General features: G+C 59.0%; 9 protein-coding genes across 9 annotated transcripts; 3 read left to right on the forward strand and 6 right to left on the reverse strand.

The window, feature by feature from the left end:
* Positions 1-236: 236 nt before the first annotated feature.
* BJ171DRAFT_489185 (uncharacterized protein) lies at positions 237-1,454 on the reverse strand. Its single transcript, XM_053109460.1, has one exon. The coding sequence runs from the start codon at positions 1,326-1,328 to the stop codon at positions 402-404; it is 927 nt and encodes a 308-aa protein (XP_052970604.1). The 5' UTR covers positions 1,329-1,454; the 3' UTR covers positions 237-401.
* BJ171DRAFT_489186 (uncharacterized protein) lies at positions 1,455-3,642 on the forward strand. The gene is made up of 4 exons (XM_053109461.1): positions 1,455-1,592; positions 1,791-1,851; positions 2,140-2,356; positions 2,451-3,642. Exons 1-4 carry the CDS (start codon positions 1,502-1,504, stop codon positions 3,348-3,350), a joined length of 1,269 nt encoding a protein of 422 aa, XP_052970605.1. The 5' UTR covers positions 1,455-1,501; the 3' UTR covers positions 3,351-3,642.
* On the reverse strand, positions 3,643-5,578 carry BJ171DRAFT_489187 (uncharacterized protein). Its single transcript, XM_053109462.1, has one exon. The coding sequence runs from the start codon at positions 5,543-5,545 to the stop codon at positions 3,746-3,748; it is 1,800 nt and encodes a 599-aa protein (XP_052970606.1). The 5' UTR covers positions 5,546-5,578; the 3' UTR covers positions 3,643-3,745.
* Positions 5,579-5,628: 50 nt separating this feature from the next.
* Positions 5,629-7,097, forward strand: BJ171DRAFT_209217 (uncharacterized protein). The gene is made up of 6 exons (XM_053106346.1): positions 5,629-5,707; positions 5,818-5,911; positions 6,098-6,133; positions 6,360-6,460; positions 6,592-6,667; positions 6,871-7,097. Exons 1-6 carry the CDS (start codon positions 5,669-5,671, stop codon positions 6,951-6,953), a joined length of 429 nt encoding a protein of 142 aa, XP_052970607.1. The 5' UTR covers positions 5,629-5,668; the 3' UTR covers positions 6,954-7,097.
* A 144-nt stretch (positions 7,098-7,241) lies between these two features.
* BJ171DRAFT_471557 (uncharacterized protein) lies at positions 7,242-8,426 on the reverse strand (the record flags this gene model as incomplete). Its single annotated transcript, XM_053108614.1, has 1 exon — positions 7,242-8,426. One exon carries the CDS (start codon positions 8,424-8,426, stop codon positions 7,242-7,244), a length of 1,185 nt encoding a protein of 394 aa, XP_052970608.1.
* Positions 8,427-11,611: 3,185 nt separating this feature from the next.
* On the reverse strand, positions 11,612-13,161 carry BJ171DRAFT_565061 (uncharacterized protein; the record flags this gene model as incomplete). Its single annotated transcript, XM_053113329.1, has 4 exons — positions 13,024-13,161; positions 12,558-12,817; positions 12,196-12,452; positions 11,612-11,958 (listed from the first exon to the last, which is right to left on the reverse strand). Coding segments are annotated over exons 2-4 (738 nt in total), but the record flags the coding sequence as incomplete, so codon positions are not given.
* A 560-nt stretch (positions 13,162-13,721) lies between these two features.
* On the forward strand, positions 13,722-14,195 carry BJ171DRAFT_209245 (uncharacterized protein). The gene has a single exon (XM_053106347.1). It carries the CDS (start codon positions 13,818-13,820, stop codon positions 14,115-14,117), a length of 300 nt encoding a protein of 99 aa, XP_052970610.1. The 5' UTR covers positions 13,722-13,817; the 3' UTR covers positions 14,118-14,195.
* Positions 14,196-16,336, reverse strand: BJ171DRAFT_209249 (WD40-repeat-containing domain protein). Its single transcript, XM_053106348.1, has 2 exons — positions 16,181-16,336; positions 14,196-16,049 (listed from the first exon to the last, which is right to left on the reverse strand). Exons 1-2 carry the CDS (start codon positions 16,244-16,246, stop codon positions 14,274-14,276), a joined length of 1,842 nt encoding a protein of 613 aa, XP_052970611.1. The 5' UTR covers positions 16,247-16,336; the 3' UTR covers positions 14,196-14,273.
* A 2,590-nt stretch (positions 16,337-18,926) lies between these two features.
* On the reverse strand, positions 18,927-21,247 carry BJ171DRAFT_209271 (uncharacterized protein). Its single transcript, XM_053106349.1, has 3 exons — positions 19,669-21,247; positions 19,359-19,438; positions 18,927-19,197 (listed from the first exon to the last, which is right to left on the reverse strand). Exons 1-3 carry the CDS (start codon positions 20,918-20,920, stop codon positions 19,042-19,044), a joined length of 1,488 nt encoding a protein of 495 aa, XP_052970612.1. The 5' UTR covers positions 20,921-21,247; the 3' UTR covers positions 18,927-19,041.
* Positions 21,248-21,709: the final 462 nt, after the last annotated feature.

A 21,709-nucleotide genomic window follows, 5' to 3' on the forward strand; every position in this document is an offset into this window, starting at 1 on the left:
GCGGTCGCTGGTTTGCTGGTTTGGATCTGCTTGGGCGATGGACTGCTGCCAGAGATCGATGCTCCCAGAGATCGATGCTGCCAGAGATCGATGCTCAACGCGCAATGCTTCTGCTGGCACTGCCATGCATGGGGATGCTTGTGGGTGCTTGTGGGCTGCAGCCGGCTGAGTCGATGAATGGCCTCTCTGAACAGCGACATGGACCGACCGCAGCTGGAACTATCACGCCGACCGCATCAATCGCACCAATGATGTATTAGGCCGAGATCAGGCACTGGCGGTGAAGACGTTGGTACGGCGCCGATGGTGGTGGGGATGAAGAAGAAGAACAGAAACATGCAGGAGCTCCGATGATTGAATTGCAGCCGCACCCGGGATGCCTTGCTTGGCTCAACCCGCATTCAGCTCGTGGGATTCTTGGGGCTCCTGTCGTCGGGAGTACTCTTGCGGACCGGGAGCGGACAGGGCGCTGTCTTGGATTTGATGTCGACAAAGGCGTTGAGATCCGGCGTAACAAGAGAGGACCTGGTCCGCAGACTGAACCAGCGGTAGGCCGATATAAACGGAGGCACAGGATGGATGCCTTGCAGCTGGTGCAGCACAATCCGGCCCTCTCGGTCAAAGCCATACACGAAGACGCCTTCGTAGACCGTCCGCGGGGTGTTGACGTAGTCAAAGGCACTGAGCCAGAGGAGATGCCGGGGGATGCCCTCAAAGACCCATCGGATGCGCACCAGCATCGAATCGGGCTCGCCCAACTGGCCAGGATCGGCCTGGTCCGGGGCTTCGGAGCTGTCCCGGCCTGCCAACGTCGGCGAGAGGCTGTCGACCAGGTCGCTCTCGCGGATTTGCTGGATGCGGTGGATATCGAACCGGGGCGAGTCGAAGAGACAGATGGCCATGTAGCGGACGATCTGCGCCAGCACCATGTAGTTTCCTTTGCCCTTGATCTTGATGCGGGTGTGGTATGGCTCCGAGAATGCCACATTGCTAGCGTAGAGCTCGGGATGCTGCAGACCGTGGGCGAAAAACCTGGGCAGGGTGTCTCGCAGGATCCGAATGGCGTCGCCGACATTGAGGATGTACTCCGAGTTGGGCTCTGGGGGCGACGGCGGCGGGGACTGTGGATCGGGCGAAGACGCTGATGAAGTGGATCGGCGGGGAGTTGCGTTGGCGAAGATGCCGATGCTGCTGGGTCTGGCGATGCAACCTGCCCGTCCTGCGGGGATGGACAGAAAGTGCAGGGCCAGAGCACCTTGGGGTGGGCTTGGGCCGAGACGGTGGAGCCCGAGGGCTCTGTTGCCGACGCAGAGCCGGGCAATCGACATGGCAGGCAGACGATCGCAGGGCGATGCCGGGCGATGTAAGGGCGATGCAGGGGCAGGAGGACAGCAAGCCTGCGAACAGACGGGCGAGCGGCTGGCTCCTCTTGGGGCTGGATGTCGCCAGACCTTCCTGCCAGCGGCCCCGCCTGTCTTGGCCCTGATCTCGCGGAGCCGCCATGAGCCAGCAGATCTGCAAGTTCTTCAACTCCCCGGGCGGCTGCCGGTTCGGCTCCCGCTGTCGCAACAAGCACACCAGCCCGGCCCCAAGTAAGTCTCTGAGGACAGCCATGGCCGAAGAATCGACATGCGGGTGATGGACATGCTTTGTGCCCCAAGCGATCGCATCCGCAGCTATTCCCTCACGCATCCGCAGTCGCTCGCAATGCCTCGACATGCATACCCTCGGCGCATCTTCTGCCCATCATATCGACTGACGACTCTGGCTGGTGTCGCTGCGGTTTCCAGATTCACAGGGCTTCGGCGGCGGCTCCTCCAACCGGTTTGGTGCTCTGCAGTCAACGACAACGTATGTGTCGTTTCGTGTCTCTAGCAAATTGCCCCTGTTTCCTTCCACTTCTCTGGGCTGCTGTCGATCCATCATCCAAGTGCTCTCTGATATATGGACAATCTCGTTGGCTGTACACGGATTGTTGCATAGCGTCGGCAATCATCTGTATCGCCGTCGTCGTTTGTGTCGATGCCATCATCTGTAATCTCCAGCACCATCGCTACTCTCCGTCATCGCATGGGAAGCTAACTGCAACACTTTGGTGGATATTGGGATCGTTCACCTTGCGTGCCGATGCGTCCTCAGCAGCATCAATGGCGAGACGATTGATTTTGCCAAAGTCAACGATGAGCTTTTCAACAGACAAACATCCGACAATCCCTCAAAAACCTGGATCTTCAGCTGCTACGGTCCGCTGAAAGACCAACCCTCACTCCTCTCGGGCACAGACTGGAGTCCCGAAGAAGCACGCTGGGAATACGAGGCCGAAAGACGAGCGACGGGCGGTCAAGTCTCCCAATACGTGCGTATCGCCATCGGATCTATCCCGCCGCGCTGTGTGGCATGAGGCCCTCGTTCGGATTCTAACTCGCTTCCGCTGTGGAATTGCATGGCAGCTTCAAGGAATCGCCCAGCGGACAGCCTATCTGGAGCAGAGCATACAACAGATCGTCAGCAACCCGCAACAGGCTCTCGAAGTTTTCAAGTCCCAAGTTTCGCCAGCACCCAAAGGCAGCTCGGCATTTGGCAAGCCTCCGGGCGCCGGCGTCTTTGGCAACAACCCGTCAGGAGCGAATGCCTTTGGGCAGAAGAGCGGCTTCGCACAGCCCTCCGTCTTTGGCCAGGCAAGCACGCCGAGCTCTGGAAGCGCCTTTGGCCAGGTATCAGCCTTTGGCCAAGCCGGAGCCCTCGGTCAAAACAGCGCCTTTGGACAAAAGAGCGCATTCGGTGGCGGGCTGGGATCGACTGGTGTCTTTGGACAGAAATCGGGACTCGGCCAAAACAGCGCCTTTGGGCAAAAAAGTGCCTTAGGCCAGACGAACGCATTCGCTCAAGCCGGTGCGCCGAGCGTCACAAATGCCTTTGGACAGCCAAGTGGATTGGGACAGCCTAGCGCCTTTGGGCAAACAAGCACCTTTGGACAGACAAGCAACATTGGCCAAGCCAGCGCATTTGGGCAGCCCAGTGCTCTTGGTGCGGCGAATGCGAGTGCCCCGGGCTCAGCTTTTGCAAAGACAAGTGCATTTGGCCAATTTGGCACTGCACCGGCCTTTGGCCAGTCCGGAAGTACGTTCGGGGCGGTGCCTGCAACGGGCACATCTGGTCCGCCCTCCGCGTTCGGCCAGCCATCGGGTGGTGCATTCGGAAGCACGGCAGCACCCGCACTGCCTCGTTCCGAGGCCATAGCTCTTCCAGCAGAGCTCACACCCGAAGCCGAAGCAGCTTTCCGCAGCAACCAGTTCCAATTCGGTCTGATCCCGGAATTCGAGCCCCCACCGCAACTTCGCAGGATCTAGGTGCCGAGAAACAGAGAGCCTTCTGGGCGTAACAACCGCATCCAGCCACAGACCACCACAGGCACCGCTGCCTGAGCTGGATCGGCGCGGGCTCGTCCATTCGGTGTGCTTTTTGGCAGCGAGGGAGGCCCGTGGTCGTCCTTGACGACCACCGAAACAAGATGATTGCATTCGTGGTGATGTCAGGGACTGAAAGTAAACGTAGGGAATGGAGCAAGCGTCGCCGAGGACGGAGCTGAAGTAAAACAGAACCGCCATTCGTGGACCTGTCAATATAGTTCATCTCATCGATATGGCCACACGATCGTATGTATTGGGGTTCAAAAATCACTGGCGGGATAACCAGCCGTGCTCATCCGAATCGAAAGCAATCCCGGGCGATGGCTGGGGCTGTCTCAGAGCTCTTGGTACTCAATGTCGAGAGCCACTTTCCGGCTGCCAGCGCTTGGTGGAAGCACAAGTGTTTGGCTCCGCAGCCGGTCGGTCCGGAGTGAGGCGGGAAATACAGCCTCTGTCTCTGCACACGCCTCCAAGGCTGAGATCTTCAAGTGAACTGCTTTGAGGGATTCCACAGCGGTGGCAAGATCGGTGATCAAGTCGAGGTCTTCCCGGCGAAGCGGGCCATCTGCACTCGCGGCCTGGTCCAAAGTCTCGTCCAAAACTTCATCCCAGTCTTGGTAAGAAATCGAGAGCCAAAGCTCACCGAGATGCCTTGGGCGGTGGGTGTGCACCCACACGGACAGATCCCTGAGGCTCTGCCGCTTGCTACCAGCAACGAGGGATTCTAACAGCGGACAGCATTCCACAAGCTGGGCAGCGGCGTATGGCAAAAGCGTCACGCCATTGAGGTTGAGGGACCGCAGACACGGGAAGTGCTGAAGGATGACTATGGTGGCCCTGTTGGAGAGTCGGGGATTGCCTGAGAGATCCAGCTCTTGGACAAACTCGAGCTGGGCCGATGGCAGCCCAAGGGCGTGCATGTCTTCGAGGCCGCAGCTGCCGAGTCGGATCGACTGTGGTGAGCGACCGTGCGATGTTGAGTCTGCAGAATCCCGGAGTAGTCGGATGAGAAGCGCCAGATATCCCTCCGAGATTTTAGAGTGTCGGAAGCTCAGGGTATGCAACCTCGGTACCATCGCGAGCAGAGCTTGCCATGACTCTTGGTCGGGTAGATCGTGATGATGTTCCAGCGATAGTTGTCGGAGATTCCGCCCAAAGAACTCTAGCAGGGCAGCCAGGGCCATGGCGACGGGCTGGTCGGACCGCCTGCTGCGAACTGCTATTGGGATCTTTCGGATCGTCAACGATTCCAAGGCGGCGGAGCGAGTGGTTGGGTCTAAAGTTGAGCTGAAGAGGGCTCTTGCCTCATCCCAGTTTTGGAGCCGCGGTGATACTTGCAACTCGGACAGATAGAGGCTGTTGATCATGAGATGGGCGACTCCCCGCCCCGAAGTAGCCCACCCATCCATCAACAGCGAGCGCAGGTTGGGGCACTTTTCCGATATGGTTTGGAGAAAGGCATCGTTGACAATGTCCACGCGACAGCCCATGAGATTCAGGTGCACGAGGGATGGACACATGTCGATGATGGAGGCGAGAGTTTGCGAATCGAGAAGATATGCGTCCGCGAGATTGAGCGACTTGAGGGCCGAGGCTGGCCGGGGGCTTGATGTGTGGATCAGCGTGGAGGCGATCAGGCCACACACAAGCTGCGGAGTGAGCTTGGACTTGGCGCCGACCAGGGCCGATAGATCGAGGGAATACAGACTGGCCAGGATGTAATGCGTCAGCCGGGTGTGTTCGGCCCAGTGGGCATATCGGCCTCTGGTATCAGTCGAGCCAGCCGGGGTGGACAGATGTTGGATGCACTCGAGCGTCGCAGCAAACTTGACGAGCTGCTCGATCGATCGAAGCCGGGGACGAGCCATCAGGCACGGCGTCGTCAGTTGATGCAGCCGACGAGACACCAGCGCCAGAGCGTACATGTCCCTCTGGACGAGGAATTCGCATACATGGGCCAGGATCTCGGGTGGGCATCGGTCCAGGATTGAGCCAAAGAGCGCCAGGCCAGCCGGGGAGGACGAGCGCCGTGGACGGTCCGAGGCAAGCGCTATGGATCGTGGATGGGGGGTGTCGACGGCCGAGAGACAGACGGTGTCAACAGGGATGCGGGGGTGCTCGACGGGCTGATGCATCTGAGCGAAGGATGGCGCTCGGGCATCGGTGATGATGGAAGAGAAGACAGAAAGGTGAGCGGACCGAGCGCCGCGCTTTTCAGCCCCGATCACTGCCTCTCACCTCGATCTCAGCCCCATCCGATGGGCCGCCTCACACAGCTCCAAGAAGCGGTCGACAAGGTTCGATTCCTCGGCCCGAGAGAGTCGCAGGACCAGAAGGCCGTCTCTACCAGCAATGGTCCTGTTCGATCGGCCGAACGCTGACTCGGTGCTTGACCTTTCGCTACCAGATCACACAAATCCTCTACACTTCGACCGGTGTGCTGCAGCGAGACGCACCGCTGCTCCAGGTTTCCGCAGACATCCCTGTGACTGCATGGACGGGTATGCTCGGCGACGATTGACGAGAGTGGTGTGGTCCCGGTCGCAACCTGCGACATCAGGTCCTCGTAAAGATGCTGCTCCAGAAGCAATGTGAAGAGTGGTTTGGCGGTGTGTCAAACAAAGATATCCTGTTTCTGGCTGACCGATTCCCGCAATCCCTCCCAACGCATCAATTGTAACTACCAGAGGAGCAAATCCAGCAGCGCAAGCAGGACCTGACAGGTACGCCTGCTTTTACTCTGCTGGTGATCTGGACGACGAGCAAGTGTCGATCCCGCGAAGCAGCGACTGGGACCGGAGCCGGGATCGGGACTGGGATCAAGAAGAAGGGCACATGGACTGTTGGCGGCATGCTGAGCAGATATCGGATATAGCAGGCTGATGCTTGGCAGCTCTGCGAGAATGGACCTGTATTGATTTACCCTTGCCCAACTCTCGGTGCCTCTAGCGTCGGCCAAGGAGATGGCGAAAGACATTGTGGAAACGAGCCGGGTGATCGACTATCTGATTGACAAGCTGCCGGGAATCACACAGACGGAGGAGCAGCAAGTATGTGATTCTGGCTGTCCCGCTGCTTGAAGCCATAGATTCATCTCACCGACATTGGATGCCCCGATACGAGACGAAATGTCCTGGCTTTCCAGATGCGAGCTGGTACTGACATTGACCGCACGATGCAGATTCACAAGATACAGGAGCTCGAGGTCGAGAATCAGGAGATTGGCAGGAGGCTCGAGGCGTCTGTGCTCCAGGGAGGTACGTGGACCAGGCGATTGCCGACTGTCGATTTGTCAATGGTCCAATGTAATCGGTGCGGCGGTCGTTTGGCGGCCTCCAAAGCCTGTGTCCCAACGATGCCCATCGTTGCAATGGTAGCCAGCGGCGGCTCATAACCCCGGGGCTCATGTACCATCGCCCATGCGTCGTGCGGGCATTTACGTACTGCTTCCTGAAACCAGAGACTCTCTTGAGGGAGATCCGCTCGACGCTTCGGCTGATCGCCGAGGACCAGGCCGAGTTCTTCCGGGACACCGAGATATGAAAACACCGCAACGGAGCCTCAAGCAAGGGCGCTTCGCTCGTCGCCCAATATTCAACAATACACATCTGAAACTGCATTGGCTTTGCTGGCTGCAGCGCCGATATCGCCGCCAAGCATCAGGCCTGTCGTCGGCCAAATCAAGGCGCGCTGTCGAGATCGGTGGGATGAGGAGCCTCCAGGATGATCGGCACTCCAATGCTGGACCAGCCCAGGGTTTATTGCAAGGAATCCGATCCAGGGAACAGCAGCAGTGGCACGGATTTGTTCGAGGACACATTCGAGGCTGGCCTAGACGATCTCAGGAAGGAGGTTGCGACAAGAGTCCGAGTCGTGGGAGCCGAGCATGATGATCCGCAACGGCGGGCTCGCGGCCTCCAGGGACTTTGCCTGGTTCGAGAATGAGGGCGATCCAGGCAGATCTGAACTCAGGATCGGTGATTCGCGGACGGCCGAGCGGCTCGTCGACAGTTTGATGAGCCGAGCAATGAAGCCGTTAACGACGCAGAATATGAAAGTATCAAAGACCCACAGGAATACGCAGACGGCATTCCCGATCAGGCCCGTCGAGTCAAACTGGGTGTAGACCTGAAAGCCCAGATACAGGGCCAGCTCCGTTGCGATGGCAACGATGAGCACAATGCCCTCGCGCTGAACGCTCTCGATGTCGTCACTTTGCCGCCCTGTGCTGTCGCTGGCCGACGTGGTGCGGCTCGATCCAGTCCGCAGAATTCGGATCGAGGCATTCAGGTGGTAGAGCCGGTACATCATCAGGATGTGCAGACAGCCGATGTTGATCTCCAGTGCCAGATTGAAGACAAAGTTGTAGTACGCTGATTGTGCTGAGGAGATGACGCCGTACGTACTAAGGATGAAGTAGATGTCGTTGACGCTATACGCAAGCGGCATGAGTCCAAAGAGGAAGAGCCATGCATACATTGGCTCGTTGTTAAGGGTCATGACCCGAAGACGAAGAATGTACGCCCATCCGATCGAAGTGGAGCCGACGCTGTCGCTCACGGCAAACATGTAGCTGGCGAGCTGCGAGCAGCCCGGATCGGAGGTGCAGGGATCAAACATGAGCAGCTGGCTCGCGATGCAGTACAGGGCCGAGAACAGAATGGTGAGGGCCATGAAGCTGTGGATCTGGAGCCCTTGACGCAGATCGAGTGCACGTTCCCATTTCACAAACTTGGTGCAGTGAAGCGCGAGATTGGCGGCAATGATGTAGACAACGAAGGCGAAAATCTCGGCCCGCTGGAGTATGCTGGTGCTCATGGCGAGCGATGCGCTCGGCTTGATGGCCAGCCGGCGATCGAGGCAAGCGGATGGTGGACGGAGGCTGTCGTGTTGCTCACGACAGAACAAATCTGAAGTCACAGATTGGACCGGGTGGTCGCCAGCGGGTGGTGAGCATCTGGAACTCGCATTCCCAGCGACGAGAAACTCTACGGGGAGGAGGGGGGAAGGTGCCATCCTTCCCTCGGGCATCCGTTTGATAGCCAGTACAGCCTATCACCCTGTCTGGGATTGCGGCGTGGAAACCCGGCAGTGACGGACGGGACAAGCGACAGCCGGCCAGGACACCAAGCATCGACGCACCTCTGACGCTGTGATTGCGACGGCTGTTTGCAAACGTGTTGCTGCCTTGGAGCAGAGAAATGGTGTCCTGCCCGCAATCCAGGACGATTGCACGAGTATGCCTCCGGATCTGTGCCGAGAGGATTCTACGCCGCTGTCGACGCTTCTTTGACGGCCACGGGGTGGAATGGCCTGCCAGACGGAACAACTCTCAGGAGCTCAAACGGGGACGAAAATCGCCCGGTATTTGCCTTCGCCAAGCCCGCTGTTCCAGGCTCCAATCAAGCCCCAATCAAGCTGCTTCTCGGGGCATCTGCCATTCCGCTGGACGAGTGTACAGCGCGCCAAAGGGATTGGGATGAGCCCTGGATGTCCCGTCCTGTCCTGCTCTGCCCTGTCCTATCGGTAATATACTTCCTATTGGCTGATGCGTTTGCCTGTGGGAGAATTGCGTTTCGAGTGGGCCGCCCATCTTGGAGGTGTGGGTTCATGGCACATGAAGACATGCTGTGTGCATATGGTGTTTCATGTCAATCTTTTATTCTGGCTCGAGGCACTCCTGAATGGTCGCCTCCGTCAAGAGGACTACAGGCTCAACTGACTGCCATCCGGGGACGACACCCCTTCTAAATATGTCGCTTCTGAGCCATGGCTTGCATCCATCGCATTTTCCCTCCATTTGACCCTTGATTATCGCTGTTTCTTTGTATTCTCGCGCAAGTAAATGCGCAATCGCTATGAGGGCGAGGTCTCGATGCCAGGCGACTCGCTGGTTTGCGCGCGTTGCTCTCTCACCCTCCCAGCGAGCCCGCGAGTCTATAAGGGTGGCTGAGTATTAGTGAAATGGGATTCATCTGGTCCCAGATCCAGCGGGATACTTACGCCAAGAGCAGTGACGTGTCGATCAACCATATAGAGGCTGCCGTTGGCTCCGATGATGCGCTTGTTCCAGTTCAGGAACTTGCGAGGCAGCCAGACCCGATGCTGTCCGTGCTCGATCCACTGGGTTGCCACTGCATCGCGCGGCTGTCTCCACAGACTCTGGCTGGGCTGTCGATAGAGGCCATTTCCTTGGTCTGCCCATTTGGTGGTCGAGCCCTCGGCGAGGACGAATCCGTCGTCGGAGAGGCGCCAAAGGAGATCGTGACCCGAAATATCTTGGGATAGAATCTCACGGCCGTCTTCCGATACCATGATGTTGATGACTGGGTGGCGGTGTCCCTTGAGGATCTGCTTGGGCCCGATGTCGGCTGGCGTCCAGATCTTGATGGTTCGGTCGTCCGAGCCAGAAGCGAGCCAGTGCATGTCGGGGGCGATGGCGACGGTGTATACACTTCCGGGTCCGCCTCGAAGCTTCTGCTTGATAGCTCCCGATAGAGCATCCCAGATCACGATTGTACCGTCGTCAAAAGCCGAGACGATTGTGCGCTCATCCGCGGATATGGCCAGGGCAAAGACATTGCCGATGTGCTCGTCTCTCGCCTTGCTTGCGCGTCCGTGCTGCAGTGACCAGATTTTGACGGTGGTATCGCCTGATCCGGAAATGACGGTTTCGCCATCGCGACTGAGGGCAACGCAGCTGACGCTGTCCAAGTGATCTCGGAATTCGCAGTTTAGTTGTCCCGTGGCGGCATCCCAGACCCTGACGAAACCATCCCCGGTACCCGACACGAACACTTGGCCATCGAGCGAGGCTGCGACGGTGAGAGCGGCATCCGCGACATCTAGGCTATGCTTAACCTCTCCGGCAACCGCATCCCATATTTTCAACGTCTCGCCATCAATTCCGACCATGATCGACTCGCTGTCTGGAGCGATCGCGACCGAGAGGACTGCCCCACCCAGGCCTTGGATGCTTTGCTTCAGGTGTCCCGTGGCGACATCCCAAACTCTGACGGTTTCATCTGCGGAGCCCGAGACAATCCACTTGCCATCGAATGAAATAACCACGACGCTCACATTACTTGTGTGCCCCTTGAGAGTGTGCTTCACTTGGCCCGAGTTGATATCCCACACCTTGATTGTATTGTCGCCGGAACCGGAGGCAATCCACTTGCCATCGGGTGAGATCGTCACGGAGTTCACAGCGCCTGTGTGTTCCTCGAGGGTGCGTTCCATCTGGCCAGTGGTGGCATCCCACACTTTGATGGTCTTGTCGCTAGAGCCGGAGATAATTGCCTTGCCGTCCGGTGAGATCGCCACCGAGGTCACATCCGCTGTGTGCCCTTCGAGGGTGTGCTTCAACTGGCCAGTGGTAGCATCCCACACCTTGATGGTCTTGTCCTTTGACCCCGAGACGGCCCACTTACCGTCGGGTGAGATTGCCACAGAGTTCACTTGGCTCGAGTGACCTGTGAGTGTCATCTCGCACGGGTCCCAGGTGGGTGCTGGACCGCAAGTGACCAGGAACGGGATCTTGTCCTCGAGCTGGTCGGCATATGTCTTGTAGATCGCCGTCTCCTTCGGTGTGAATGCATACCCCGAGTTGTACACTTGTGGTGCGCTCTTGATGACGGGATCGGCAAACTCGCGGATGAATCGATACGTGTCCTTGACCAGTTCCTTCGTGGTGTCGTCGACGATGGTGCTGGGTGCCTTGACGATCACTCCTCGCAGCACAGCCAGTTGCTCGATGATCGGCTTGACCACATGTGTGAGCGACCCACACTCGAGCCAGAAGAACACATGTGTCTTGACGAACCGAGTGAGCACCGCTGCCACATCGACCATCTCGACCGACTGCCACACCGGACTCGACTCGGCCACTCCTTCCACACACCACACAAAGTGTGTGATCCAGTGGGCGACGCTGTATCGCAGCGACGGTGTGATCTTGTCTGCGACCCTGTCCTCGAGGTCGGCGATATTGTCGTGAAAGTCGAAGATATCGCAGATGTTGATCACTGGCTCGTGCGAGAGGATCACGCCGAGACATCCCTGGGCAAACACCGTGTGGAACGAGGTCGACACATGCCACGGATGGCCAGTCGATGCATCGCCGAGGAGATAGTCCGCCACCGACTTGTGGTTGAACTTGACCTCGGTGTTGGTGGACCGGCTGCCTCGGGGACCCAATCCATTGGCGCCAGGATCGAGGACCAGACTGAGGCTCTTGAGACACTCGCGAACGACGCCGATCTCGAGTCCAAACACATCGGCGATGATCTGCGGGGTCAGGATCGACTGGGCCGTGGCGATCGCCGACACCACCGTGACCAGCCCGGCCGGGTGGCTCGACTGCGAGTGGATCTTGGCGAATGTCTTGTGGTACAGCTCGCAGAGATCCGATGTGCCATTGCTGGCCCTGGCGATATATGACAAGAGCGTCGTCCCGCTGACGTTACGCGATATGTGGTCGGCATGCGGCGGCCCTTTGATGTCTGGCGTGGTGTTTTGCGTGGGCGAGGCGGGACGGATCTTGCACGAGCTGGCATTTGCAATCGTTGGAGTCAGCGATTGTGGGGCGTTAGTATCCATAACCACACACCCCTTTGCCAGACAGCAGCGGGTCGGTAGCCAAGGCGACGGATCACTTGTGGTGCGGAGAGGGAGGGGGCTCGGGATGGAGCTGGTCGCTATTCCTTGTCGGACACCGCAGGAAGCAGAACGAGGGACGAGTGCACCGCGAATATGAAACTCAGGTGGGAGGGGCGCTGCTCGATACCTGGCGATGTAATCGCGGGCCCTGAGCTTGCTCTCCCTGGCCAGGGCCGCCGAAGCCGAAGCCGAGGCTGAACAGGGATCGGTAGGCCCATGTTGGGCTCGGTCGGATTCTGGTTGAGGGTGATTGGACTGGGAGGCGGGCTGGCCCGGCTGGTTGCGGTACTTGACTGCAGGAGCACCCTGGGTTTCCTCGAGACTCTTCATCTCGGCTGCAGGCTGTGCGGCTTCTCCCAGCGCAGCTTCAACACAGCCCAGGGTCTAGAGAGACAACAGCCGTTATTTCGGAGCACCCTCGTCCTCTCCAGATGCGATTCTCCATGTCACTCACTGCCATCGACACAGTGCGTCGTGCAGGCAACTCACCCTTTGGACAGAGTCTGCCCGGCTGCTTTGCATACTGTGCATGTTTGTTTCTAGGACGAAGCCTCCAAGAAAGCCATTGATGCCGGGTTCTTGAGGAGAGAAAATGGGGCAGAACCCCACACAGGAAGGGCTCATGAATCGAGCCTGCTCGGCCTCACAAACAGCAGTAAGAACCAGAGCCTCCCAGCCAAAGCTGCGTTCGTACCTTCAGCCATATCGATGCTGCGTATTCACGGACAGATTCTCTGGATCGTGATGGCCTGGGAAGAGGGAAGTGTGAGGGCCAGGGTGTCCGGGCCGATGGAGGACAAGAGTTTTTATGAGCCGAGGGACGGCGGACGGGAGAGCGAGAACGGAACCATCGCTCCAAGCCGGCAGCAACTGAGTCGCAAGAGCGAGAGCCACTGCGACGGCGACATGGTGTTACCCCTCCGCGTCTGGTTGAAATCAAAGCAGTGTTACATACGCGAGGTGCTGGCTGGGAGCTGCGAAATGATGACCACGGGGAGATGTTGTGTCGAGGACGGTTGGCGACAGCAGGACCGAAACAACGCCGGCGGTGCTCATCCAGCTTCGTCCTCTGCTTCCGCCCCAGGCTGCCCACCGAAGCGCTGCTCTTGCTTGGGAACGGCGCCGCCTCTCGCCAACCACGCCAATTTTCGCGTTTGGATACCCTGGTCGCGTGTTCATGAATCGAGGCCGCCTCCCGCAGAGAGACATTGTCACGCAGTCGGTGAATAAGTGTATTCAGGCTTGGAAATCAACGACGGCCCTGGCTCGAAACAGGGCGTCCCCATTTCAAAATGGGTACAGTAGCACAATGGCCATTGGATACGGAGGCAAAGAGGTGTCCCCGCTTCATTTCACAAGCCCCCGCCACAAATCAGGGACAGAAGAAGAAAAAAAAGGCAAGAACAATTGTGAGTGCCGGCGGCATCACAGGAGCCGAAGGACGAAGGGTACATACGAAGGACAGCGGCGTGAGCTTTTGGAAATGCAGAGAGGAAGAGCTCAGGATACATATGATTTGTTGCTCGGATCACAAAAAGGGCAACGTCAAAAAGGGTAAGGAAAAAAAACAAAAGAAAGAAGGGATGGATGAATGAAAACGAGAGAGCTACAATTATTTTCTCGCAAAATCCAAAAGATCGTCGTCGGATCTGCTTGTATATACCAAGTTCAGTGCAAGGGAGGAAATCGGGGGGATAGGGGGATATGGGGATAGGGGGATAGGGGGGGGGGCGATTCGTGAATGCATATATGCGTCGATGTTTCGTTTTTCTTCATGGTTTCTTCATTTCATCTTTTTTTTTTTTGGGAGCCTGTTGGGGAGTGGGAGACAAATGGATCGATCATTCATCTCCAGTCCATCTCCAGTCCATTGGTGTGCTGCAGCGGAGCCGCGACCTCATCGAATGGAGCGGCCACGAGGGTGGACGATACCAACTACGCGCTGTAGCCAGCGGAAGAGCCGGGCGAGGAAGGAGTGGGATGGAGAGGGGTGGGGTGGAGAGGGGTGGGGTAGACCCGCCATGGGTGTGGGAGAGACGCGGGATGTGATCAAGCTGCCAATGCGACTTGGTCGGCAACCGAGTCGGGGCCGTGGATGCCGTGCCTCAGACCACAGAGGCGGCGCTGCTACTGCTGCTACTGCTGCTGGTGGTGGTGCCCAGGCGACTGGGAAGGAAGCTCCAGACACGGATGGCACCATTGTTGTCACCAGCTGACGATGGTCGTATCCGAGAGCTGGATACAATTGACTGCGGCGTTGTGGCCGCCTGCCAAATCAAAGAGCAGAGTACCGCTTTCGTTGTCCCATATCTTGATGACCCCGTCCTGGCCACCGGACGCGATCCGCAGCGAGTCGAACGAGACACACCAAACGCCGTCGGTGTGGCCAAAGAGGGTGTTGAGACACTCTCCCGTTGACAGCGACCATGTTCGGAGGGTGTTGTCGAGGCCGCAGGTCACCAGCTTGGCAGATTTCGGCAGGTCCAGGCTGCTGTCTTTGCCGCCACTCGATGCGCTGGGGTCACCTCGGTGTGATGGCCGAATGAGCGAAGGGTGGATGTACGCCTGCAGACTCTGCACGGGCGCTGTGTGTCCGTTGAAGCGCCGCAGAATCTGTCGGGTGGTCAAGTCCCACAGCTTGACGGCGTGATCCTCGGAGCAGCTCAGCAGCTGGTTGTTGGGCAGGATCTGGACCTTGTTGACGTATTCCTCTTCACCCACCAGGAAGAAGCACTTGCCGGTTTTGATGTCCCAGACACGGATGGGTCCTTCCTTGGAGCCGGTCGCCAGGATCCGGTCGTTGAAGTGCAGGCAGGTTATGCCGTTGTTGTGGCCTTCCAGGACACGGAGGCATTCGAATGTCTTCATGCTCCAGATGCGGATGGTGTTGTCCATCGAGCCCGAGATCAGCTTCACGTTGTCGAACTGGATCGCGCGCACACACCGGGTGTGGCCGGTGAGTTCCTTGAGACACTTGCCCGACTCCATATCCCAGACGCGGATGGTGGTGTCGTACGAGCTCGATATCAGCAGGCCCTTGCACGAGTCGAACTGGAGACTCGTGATGCCCTTGGTGTGGCCCTGCAGGTCCTTTGTGGTGTAGTTGACGTGCCGCCAGTTGCGTCCGACAATCATTCGCTCGGCGTAGATGTCTTTCCATGGCCGGGCATAGATAACACGGCGATAGGGCGGCGAGGCGGCACGGGGCTGGCTCTGCTGGACAGGGGTGGATTCAGCCGGGACAGGGGCGGTCGAGGGGACACGAGCGGTCTGTGCAACGGCATTGTTGGCTGAAGACGAGGGCGAGGCCGAGGACGACGATGGCGATGGCGATGGTGACGTGGCGACGGAGTCGCACGGCAGGATTTTGCTTCGCTTCCGGGGAGGTTCAAGGTCCGAGTCCGAGTACGATCCGCTCGAGACCGAGGGAACGATCTGAGATTGCTGGGCGGGCGGGTGTTCCGCAGACTGCGCTTGCTGTTGATGTTGCTGTTGGGCCTGCTGGTGCTCGAGGAGCTGTTGCTGGTGCTGCTGCGCCTGCTGCTGCTGCTGCTGGATTTCGGTGATGACGGGGGCCCGCTCGATGCGGCGCTTGTCCATCAGCGGCAAGCCCCATCCACACTTGTTGCATTTTTTGTCAATGTGCTGCTCACACATACGGTGCCAGATGACGTCATCGTCGGCCAGGATCTTCCAGGCCTTGCTCACTTGAGCAGCATGACACAGCGACTTGGCATCGAGGTACTGAAAGATGTGGAGCGCAATCTCGGGCGGCAGCTTGCCGACGAGGTCGAACCGCAGAAGGTTCGGGAGGGAGCACGACAGGAGGGAGAGGTCGGTGAGACGACACCGACTGACGAGCCCGGAGAGGAAGACATGGCGCAGGTCTGAGAGCTGCTCAAAACATGTCCACATCTGCGACAGGACGAGGGCATCCTCCTTCTTGAGCCTGGACAAGAGTCTGGTCTCATCCAGCTTTCTCTGTGGCGAAAGGGGTGTTAGTGCGGAGTGAGGGCAAAGCGACATTGAATGAGGTGGGAGTAGGGAGTAGTGCAGGCGTGAGACACAGGCAGCGAAAGCGACTGGCCTCGCCTGGCTGTAGGCCAACGTACCTTTGTTTCGGGAACCGCAGGGGTGTTCATGTAGGCGGAAGGGTTGTCGATCGGAGGCGCTATCATAGGAACCAGAGGCAGGGAGGGAAGGGAGGGGAAGGCGATGATGTCGACGATGTTAACGAAAACGGGTTGAGGCGTGTGTACAAGAGCTTGTGAGGTGAAGTGGGGGAGGGAGCGTCGTGGGAAGCGTACTCGAGAATCAAGTGCTGGGAAGAGGAGGAGGAGGGAAGGTTGTTTCTATTTGGCCAAGAGGACAGATTATTAATACGAAAGTGACGCAAGCACTGGAGGGAATGTGCGAGATGGCCCGACGAAAGACGAGAAGGGGCTCGAGACTGACTGAGGAGAAGGAAGCAGGGAAGACTTGGATGGACTGGGGAGTAGGGCGATGGAGGGCGATGGAGGGCGATGGAGGGCGATGGAGGGCGATGGAGGGCGATGGAGGGCGATGGAGGGCTAATGGATAGAGGCTCCAGATTGAGATGTGGGCAAGGGTGAAGAAAGAGCGAAAGGAAGGGGAGCCCAGCACAAATGAACCCCCCCCCCGAAGGTGACAGCAGAGGGACAGGCCAAGAAGGGGCAACGGCGGGGTTCTCACCTGCTAGTTAGTACTTGATCCAAAGCAACAGGAAGCGGGAATGGCGGCGACGAAAAGACGATGGTAGAGGAGGGTCGACGGTCGGTCCGGGTATTGAGCGGGGAGCGGGGACCGAGCGACGGATCGGGGGAGGGGCGGCTGAGTCGAGACCAACAGGGCAGAAGCAATCCGACGGGCGGGAAAAAGTGCTCGGTTGCGTGGGAAGCGTCGGAATTTCAGATGGCGATGACGGAATGGCGGCCAGCGTGTGGGTGGTGCCTGGATGACGAGCGAACGAGCGGGGTCAAGAGAAAAAGGAGTGCGGCAGTCAGCGGAGCGTGCACAGATCAACATGGGCAGAGTAAGGAGGACCGCTGTCGCCATCGTCCTGGCAGCTGGACTACGTGCTTGACGAGAGTTCTGTATCGGTTCTGGTTGTGGCGGGGATCGTCGGCGTGGCCGCTAAGGACAAGCCGGGCTGCCGCATCCGCCGGGGAAGTGAAGCTCCATTTGCAACTCGTTGCTGCAAGGCTGAACAAGACCAAGAGAGGGCTGTTGTGCATCGGTCCGATTTGCCTCATTGTGGGTGCTGCCTCATTGAGGGTGCTGCGACAGCACAGCGTTGAATGCCGCTTGTTCCAACAATACGAATATGCTTCGGTGTGTTCGTGCGAGAGGGTCGAGCACAGCAGATTGCAGGGGCACTGACCTGGACAATCGATAGGCTGGGCAGGTTGGTTGCAGAGGTGATAAGGAACGCCGAGCGATGGAGCTGGAGGAGAGCTCGCTGGGAAGCGCGGCGGCTGTGAAGGAGGCGAGCGTGCCAACCCTGATATCTCCAAGCTGCTTGCTGTGGGTTGGAGGAGGCAGTGGGGACACACTTGGCCAAGAACGGAGCGGGATTGGCTGGGGCTGGGGCGGGCTCTGGTCGGCTTGACGAAGGAGCAGGGCCCGGAAGAGTGCAGTTGGCCAAACAGAAGGGCTGCTGGTGCCTTGGCGGGTCGTTCAAGGCCAGAAGGGAGGCGGGTGGGATCGGGGATGGCGATGGTGACGGGATCGGCAGGACGGTTGGTTGGATGTTGGGTGTCCAGCCCGCAGCGACAACTGACAGAGTCAAAGAAAGCGCTGTGGCTGACGGGCCGTCTGTTGTGTGGCTGTCCTCGCCGCGGCGCTCGCTCGGTCCTCGCCTACTCTCGCGCTGTTCTCGCCAGGGACTGCTGTCGTCATCGCAGGGCGCTGCGATTGGTCCGCGGTCAGTTCCACAGCCATTGCGCCACGGACGCATGTTCTGATTGGGCAGGGGACATTGCGCCCTGATGACGAGAGAAGCCTGCGCGATGGTGCGCTTGGGAGGGGTGTGTTCAGGCACATGGCCAGGCAAAGCGACGGGGCGGGCGATGCGGCACCATGGAGCGTGGGGGAGGATGGTCTGCATTGGTGTCTGCGCCAGCGCTATCTCGAGAGATACCGAGCTGTGGGGGGCAAAGCGGGAGCGTGGGGTGGAGGAGGAAGGCGCCCGGCTGGATCATGTTTCACATGGCCTGGGTTCTGGCTGTTGCTGTTGCTGGCTTGGGTTAGGAACCATGAACATGCAGAGTTCATAGACAGGCGGGGCTCGTGAACATCCGGCCAAGCCTGACTTGACAGCGGCGGGTTTTGGAAGGACTATCGAAGCAATATATTGAATGTCGACAAGCAGGGCAGTTGCTGCTATCACCAAAAAGTCAGTTCATGCATTGAGAGAGAGAGCGGGGAGGGGAGAGTGTTCGTGGATGGAAAGAGGGGTGGGTGAGGAAAGGTACATTCATCATGGGGGAGAAACGGCGGCAAGAAAGAAAGGCAAGGGTGGGCAAAGGTAGACAGGATCGAGTTCACAGACAGGGCAGAACGACAGGGTAGAGTACAATTAGGCAGCCAGTGAGTTATCATGCAAGTGTTTGTAATAGGATGCAGGATGCCAGAAAGGGGAAACGGAACGAACAGATATACCGGGACCATGCCGTATCCTTGCGCGCGGCGTGATGCGGGCACAGTGCCTCGCCACGATCTCATCGGCACGTCCTTCCGCCTATGTGACCTCACCCTGCCATGAGCAGGGCCACGAGGGCTGCGACACCACGAGAAGAGCAGCGTGGATGTGAGAGCTCGCAGTCAAGTCTTTTACAGACAGCGTATGGTCGATAGTCGATGTGGGCGATGAAGGGGGAGAGATCCGGATCGAGGCAGGGCAGGAGCGGGGGGCACATTCGCGCTGGCCGACGCAATAAATACGAGGATGCGATCAGTGGCGAAGCCGCTTGGCCGGATCCAGGCCCTGGATCGATGGGTCCTTGCCGTAGAGCCGCGCGTACATGCCGACGGACTGCTCGGCTGTCGGCGGCGCCTCTTCCGCAGAGTTGATAGCGGGCAGGACGTGGTCGTCCAGCTTGAGACCGTTCTGTAACATGGGTATCAGAAACCAGCGATAATGAGCGGCGGGTTTCGTTGGTTTGCCTTCCTGGTCTCGCTGGCCTCGCTGGCTTCGCTGGCCTCGTTGGTCCCACACACATGGCTGCGTCTTTGTTAGACACCGCATCGCCCTGGCGACCAAGTCCGTACCTGCTCGTAGATATCCGCAAGCGAGCGCCCGTGGCGTTCAGTGACGAGCTGTCGCAGCCACTTGATTTCCATCTCGTACTCTGGACGATCGCACAGTTCAGACAAGGTTCAGAGAAGGAGCCGGGTTAGGAAACAAAAAAAATAAATAAAACAAAAAACTCAGGACTGCATAGCCCATGGACCAACCAAGCCAGCAATCAACCAAGCCAGCAATCAACCAAGCCAGCAATCAACCAAGCCAGCAATCAACCAAACCAGCAACGTCTCCTGGCCGCCACGAGCATGCCCGCCTCCGCTCCTCGACAAGTACCTCGCAGACGTCGCTCCAACAGCTCGGAGCGGGCAGTCATATCCTTGGCCGTTTGCATAAGCTGCTGCTCGCGCTGCTTCTTCTTGGCGCGGAAGCGAGCCGATGCAGCCGTGTTCCGCTGTCGCTTGTTGAGGGGTTCTGAGTTCTTGTCGAACGCCGAAGAAGCCTTGTCCGAGCTATCCTTGATAGGCGAGTCGAGTGCTGCGTTCTCCTCAGTGGGTGAGGGAGACTCGCTCTGGGAAGAATCGCCGCGCTTGGTCTCCAAGGGTGTCACGGCTGGCTTCTTGGTGGAGATCCTGAGCGGAGGGGTTACAGGAGCAGAGGAGGCAAGCGGTGCTGGAGAGCCGGTGGAGGCAGGGGTCGGTGCCGATGGCGGGTTCAAAAGCGACGACAGCGGACGTTTGTTGTTGGTGTTGACGAGGGGGGCAGGAGGCTCCTGGGGAGGCACGCTGGCGGGCTTGGACGCAATCGGCGCAATCTTTGGCAGGAGAGGAGCCTCCTTGGGAGCCAGGCGAGGTGGCGGCGGCGGGTGCGATGGAAGGGTGGGAACGGGAGACGTGTGGACGGGAACAGGGACAGGACCAGGAATAGGAATGTTGTGAAGAGGCCCGGGTCCGGGGTGCACCGACATGGGACCGACCGAGGGCGGCGGAAGCACCTGGGCAGCAAGGGTCGATGTCTGGGTGGAAAGCGACGCCTGTGTCGAGATGAGCGACTGCAGGATTTGGTTCTGCTGGGCGATTTGCTCGGCAATGAAGCGCTGCGAAATCTGTTGCTGGATCAGTTGCTGCTGAAGATACATATCGAGGACGGCCTGCGACTTTGGTGCATCCAGGCCCAGGGACGACGACGACGACGACGACGGGGACGGGCCCATGGGCTGCATCGGCATGTTGTGGATGGGGTTGAAGTTGGGCGTGGACGGGCCCGAGCTCACTTGGGGCGACGATTGGTAGCCAGCGAGGGCGGGGTAACCAGGTGGCTGCGGAGGCGACTGCAAGCTGCTGTTGCCGCCGCAGGAAGCAGCGTCCGACGACGACGAGCCCTCGGGCTGGATGTCGCGCGCCCACGAGGCCAGATTCGCAGAGGAGAAGACATCGAGGCCGTCGATGCAAAAGTCGGCGGTCGACCAGAGGTCGAGCTCGGCCTGCAGGCTCTGGTCCTCGACGACCGAGGGCGACGGCTGGAGGGTCTCGGCGAGGTTGAGGTTGGTGATGTACCCAGAGTAGTTATCGTTGGGGTTAAAGGCCATGGTTGGCGAGGCGAGAGTGGGGTGCGATGTAGGGAATAGAGGGGGTGTGCCGGGGAAGGGGGGAATATGGTGATCGAGTTCGAGTTGGGTGACGAAGGGGATCGATGAGAGGCTATCGCTCCTCGGGATGACGCTGAGGGGGATGGGAAGCCTGGCAGGCGTTGTCGCCGACAGTCAGGACGAGGAGGGCGAGGGGCAGCGTGCAGCGCAGACGGGCCGGATGTGCAGGCGACAGGCGATGCTCAGAATATATAAGCAGCGAAAAGCTTGCTTTGCGGCAACGGTCGGGCGAGTCAGCAGCGCAACAGCCGAAGATGGCGGGGAAGGCAGCAAAGATTTGAAATGAAGGCCGACGGAGGCGACGCTGCTGGTTATAAAGCGCCGCGGCTGTGTGTGTGTGGGCGTGGGCGTGTGTGTGTGGCCCGTGTGTGTGTGGCGGGCCACGGGTGCTCTCGGTGCGCTCTCGGTGCGCTCTCGGTGCGCTCTCGGCGTGTGGTGGTGCTCTCTGACTGTGCGTGGCAGCGGTCTCGAGCCTTCTCGGGGCCTTCTCGCCGTGCCGATGCTGGGAGGGATGGGTGGGCAAGCCCGCGCCCGCCCGGACACGTTGCCCGTGCAACCCGAATGGCCCAATCGCAACAAGGCGATGTCGTCACCGCCGGCCCAGTCCCGCTGCCTGCTGGCACTGCCGTTGTCTCTGTGCCGCTGCTTCTGTTGCCTCTGTTGCTGCGTATTGTTGCGTATTGTTGCGTATTGTTGCCGTCACTGCTTGTTTTCGTTACCAGCGACAGC

The sequence above is a fragment of the Polychytrium aggregatum genome (genome assembly GCF_025602895.1).
Source record: "Polychytrium aggregatum strain JEL109 chromosome Unknown BJ171scaffold_4, whole genome shotgun sequence".
Taxonomy (NCBI): Eukaryota; Fungi; Chytridiomycota; class Chytridiomycetes; order Polychytriales; genus Polychytrium; species Polychytrium aggregatum.

What these genes read in the sequence shown, in the direction of transcription:
- BJ171DRAFT_209217 (XM_053106346.1), top strand. Translation starts at nt 5,669, where the DNA reads ATGGGCCGCCTCACACAGCTCCAAGAAGCGGTCGACAAG. An exon ending in GCGCAAGCAGGACCTGACAG is followed by an intron (nt 6,134 to 6,359) that starts GTACGCCTGCTT and finishes CGGTGCCTCTAG; the next exon opens with CGTCGGCCAAGGAGATGGCG. An exon ending in GGCGTCTGTGCTCCAGGGAG is followed by an intron (nt 6,668 to 6,870) that starts GTACGTGGACCA and finishes TCCTGAAACCAG; the next exon opens with AGACTCTCTTGAGGGAGATC.
- BJ171DRAFT_209271 (XM_053106349.1), bottom strand. Translation starts at nt 20,920, where the DNA reads ATGGCCTTTAACCCCAACGATAACTACTCTGGGTACATCACCAACCTC. An exon ending in GTTGGAGCGACGTCTGCGAG is followed by an intron (nt 19,439 to 19,668) that starts GTACTTGTCGAG and finishes GCGATCGTCCAG; the next exon opens with AGTACGAGATGGAAATCAAG. An exon ending in TTGCGGATATCTACGAGCAG is followed by an intron (nt 19,198 to 19,358) that starts GTACGGACTTGG and finishes CCCATGTTACAG; the next exon opens with AACGGTCTCAAGCTGGACGA.
- BJ171DRAFT_489187 (XM_053109462.1), bottom strand. Translation starts at nt 5,545, where the DNA reads ATGCATCAGCCCGTCGAGCACCCCCGCATCCCTGTTGACACCGTCTGT.
- BJ171DRAFT_489186 (XM_053109461.1), top strand. Translation starts at nt 1,502, where the DNA reads ATGAGCCAGCAGATCTGCAAGTTCTTCAACTCCCCGGGCGGCTGCCGG. An exon ending in GCACACCAGCCCGGCCCCAA is followed by an intron (nt 1,593 to 1,790) that starts GTAAGTCTCTGA and finishes TGCGGTTTCCAG; the next exon opens with ATTCACAGGGCTTCGGCGGC. An exon ending in GCTCTGCAGTCAACGACAAC is followed by an intron (nt 1,852 to 2,139) that starts GTATGTGTCGTT and finishes ATGCGTCCTCAG; the next exon opens with CAGCATCAATGGCGAGACGA.
- BJ171DRAFT_489185 (XM_053109460.1), bottom strand. Translation starts at nt 1,328, where the DNA reads ATGTCGATTGCCCGGCTCTGCGTCGGCAACAGAGCCCTCGGGCTCCAC.
- BJ171DRAFT_209245 (XM_053106347.1), top strand. Translation starts at nt 13,818, where the DNA reads ATGCGTCGATGTTTCGTTTTTCTTCATGGTTTCTTCATTTCATCTTTT.
- BJ171DRAFT_209249 (XM_053106348.1), bottom strand. Translation starts at nt 16,246, where the DNA reads ATGATAGCGCCTCCGATCGACAACCCTTCCGCCTACATGAACACCCCT. An exon ending in CTGCGGTTCCCGAAACAAAG is followed by an intron (nt 16,050 to 16,180) that starts GTACGTTGGCCT and finishes CTTTCGCCACAG; the next exon opens with AGAAAGCTGGATGAGACCAG.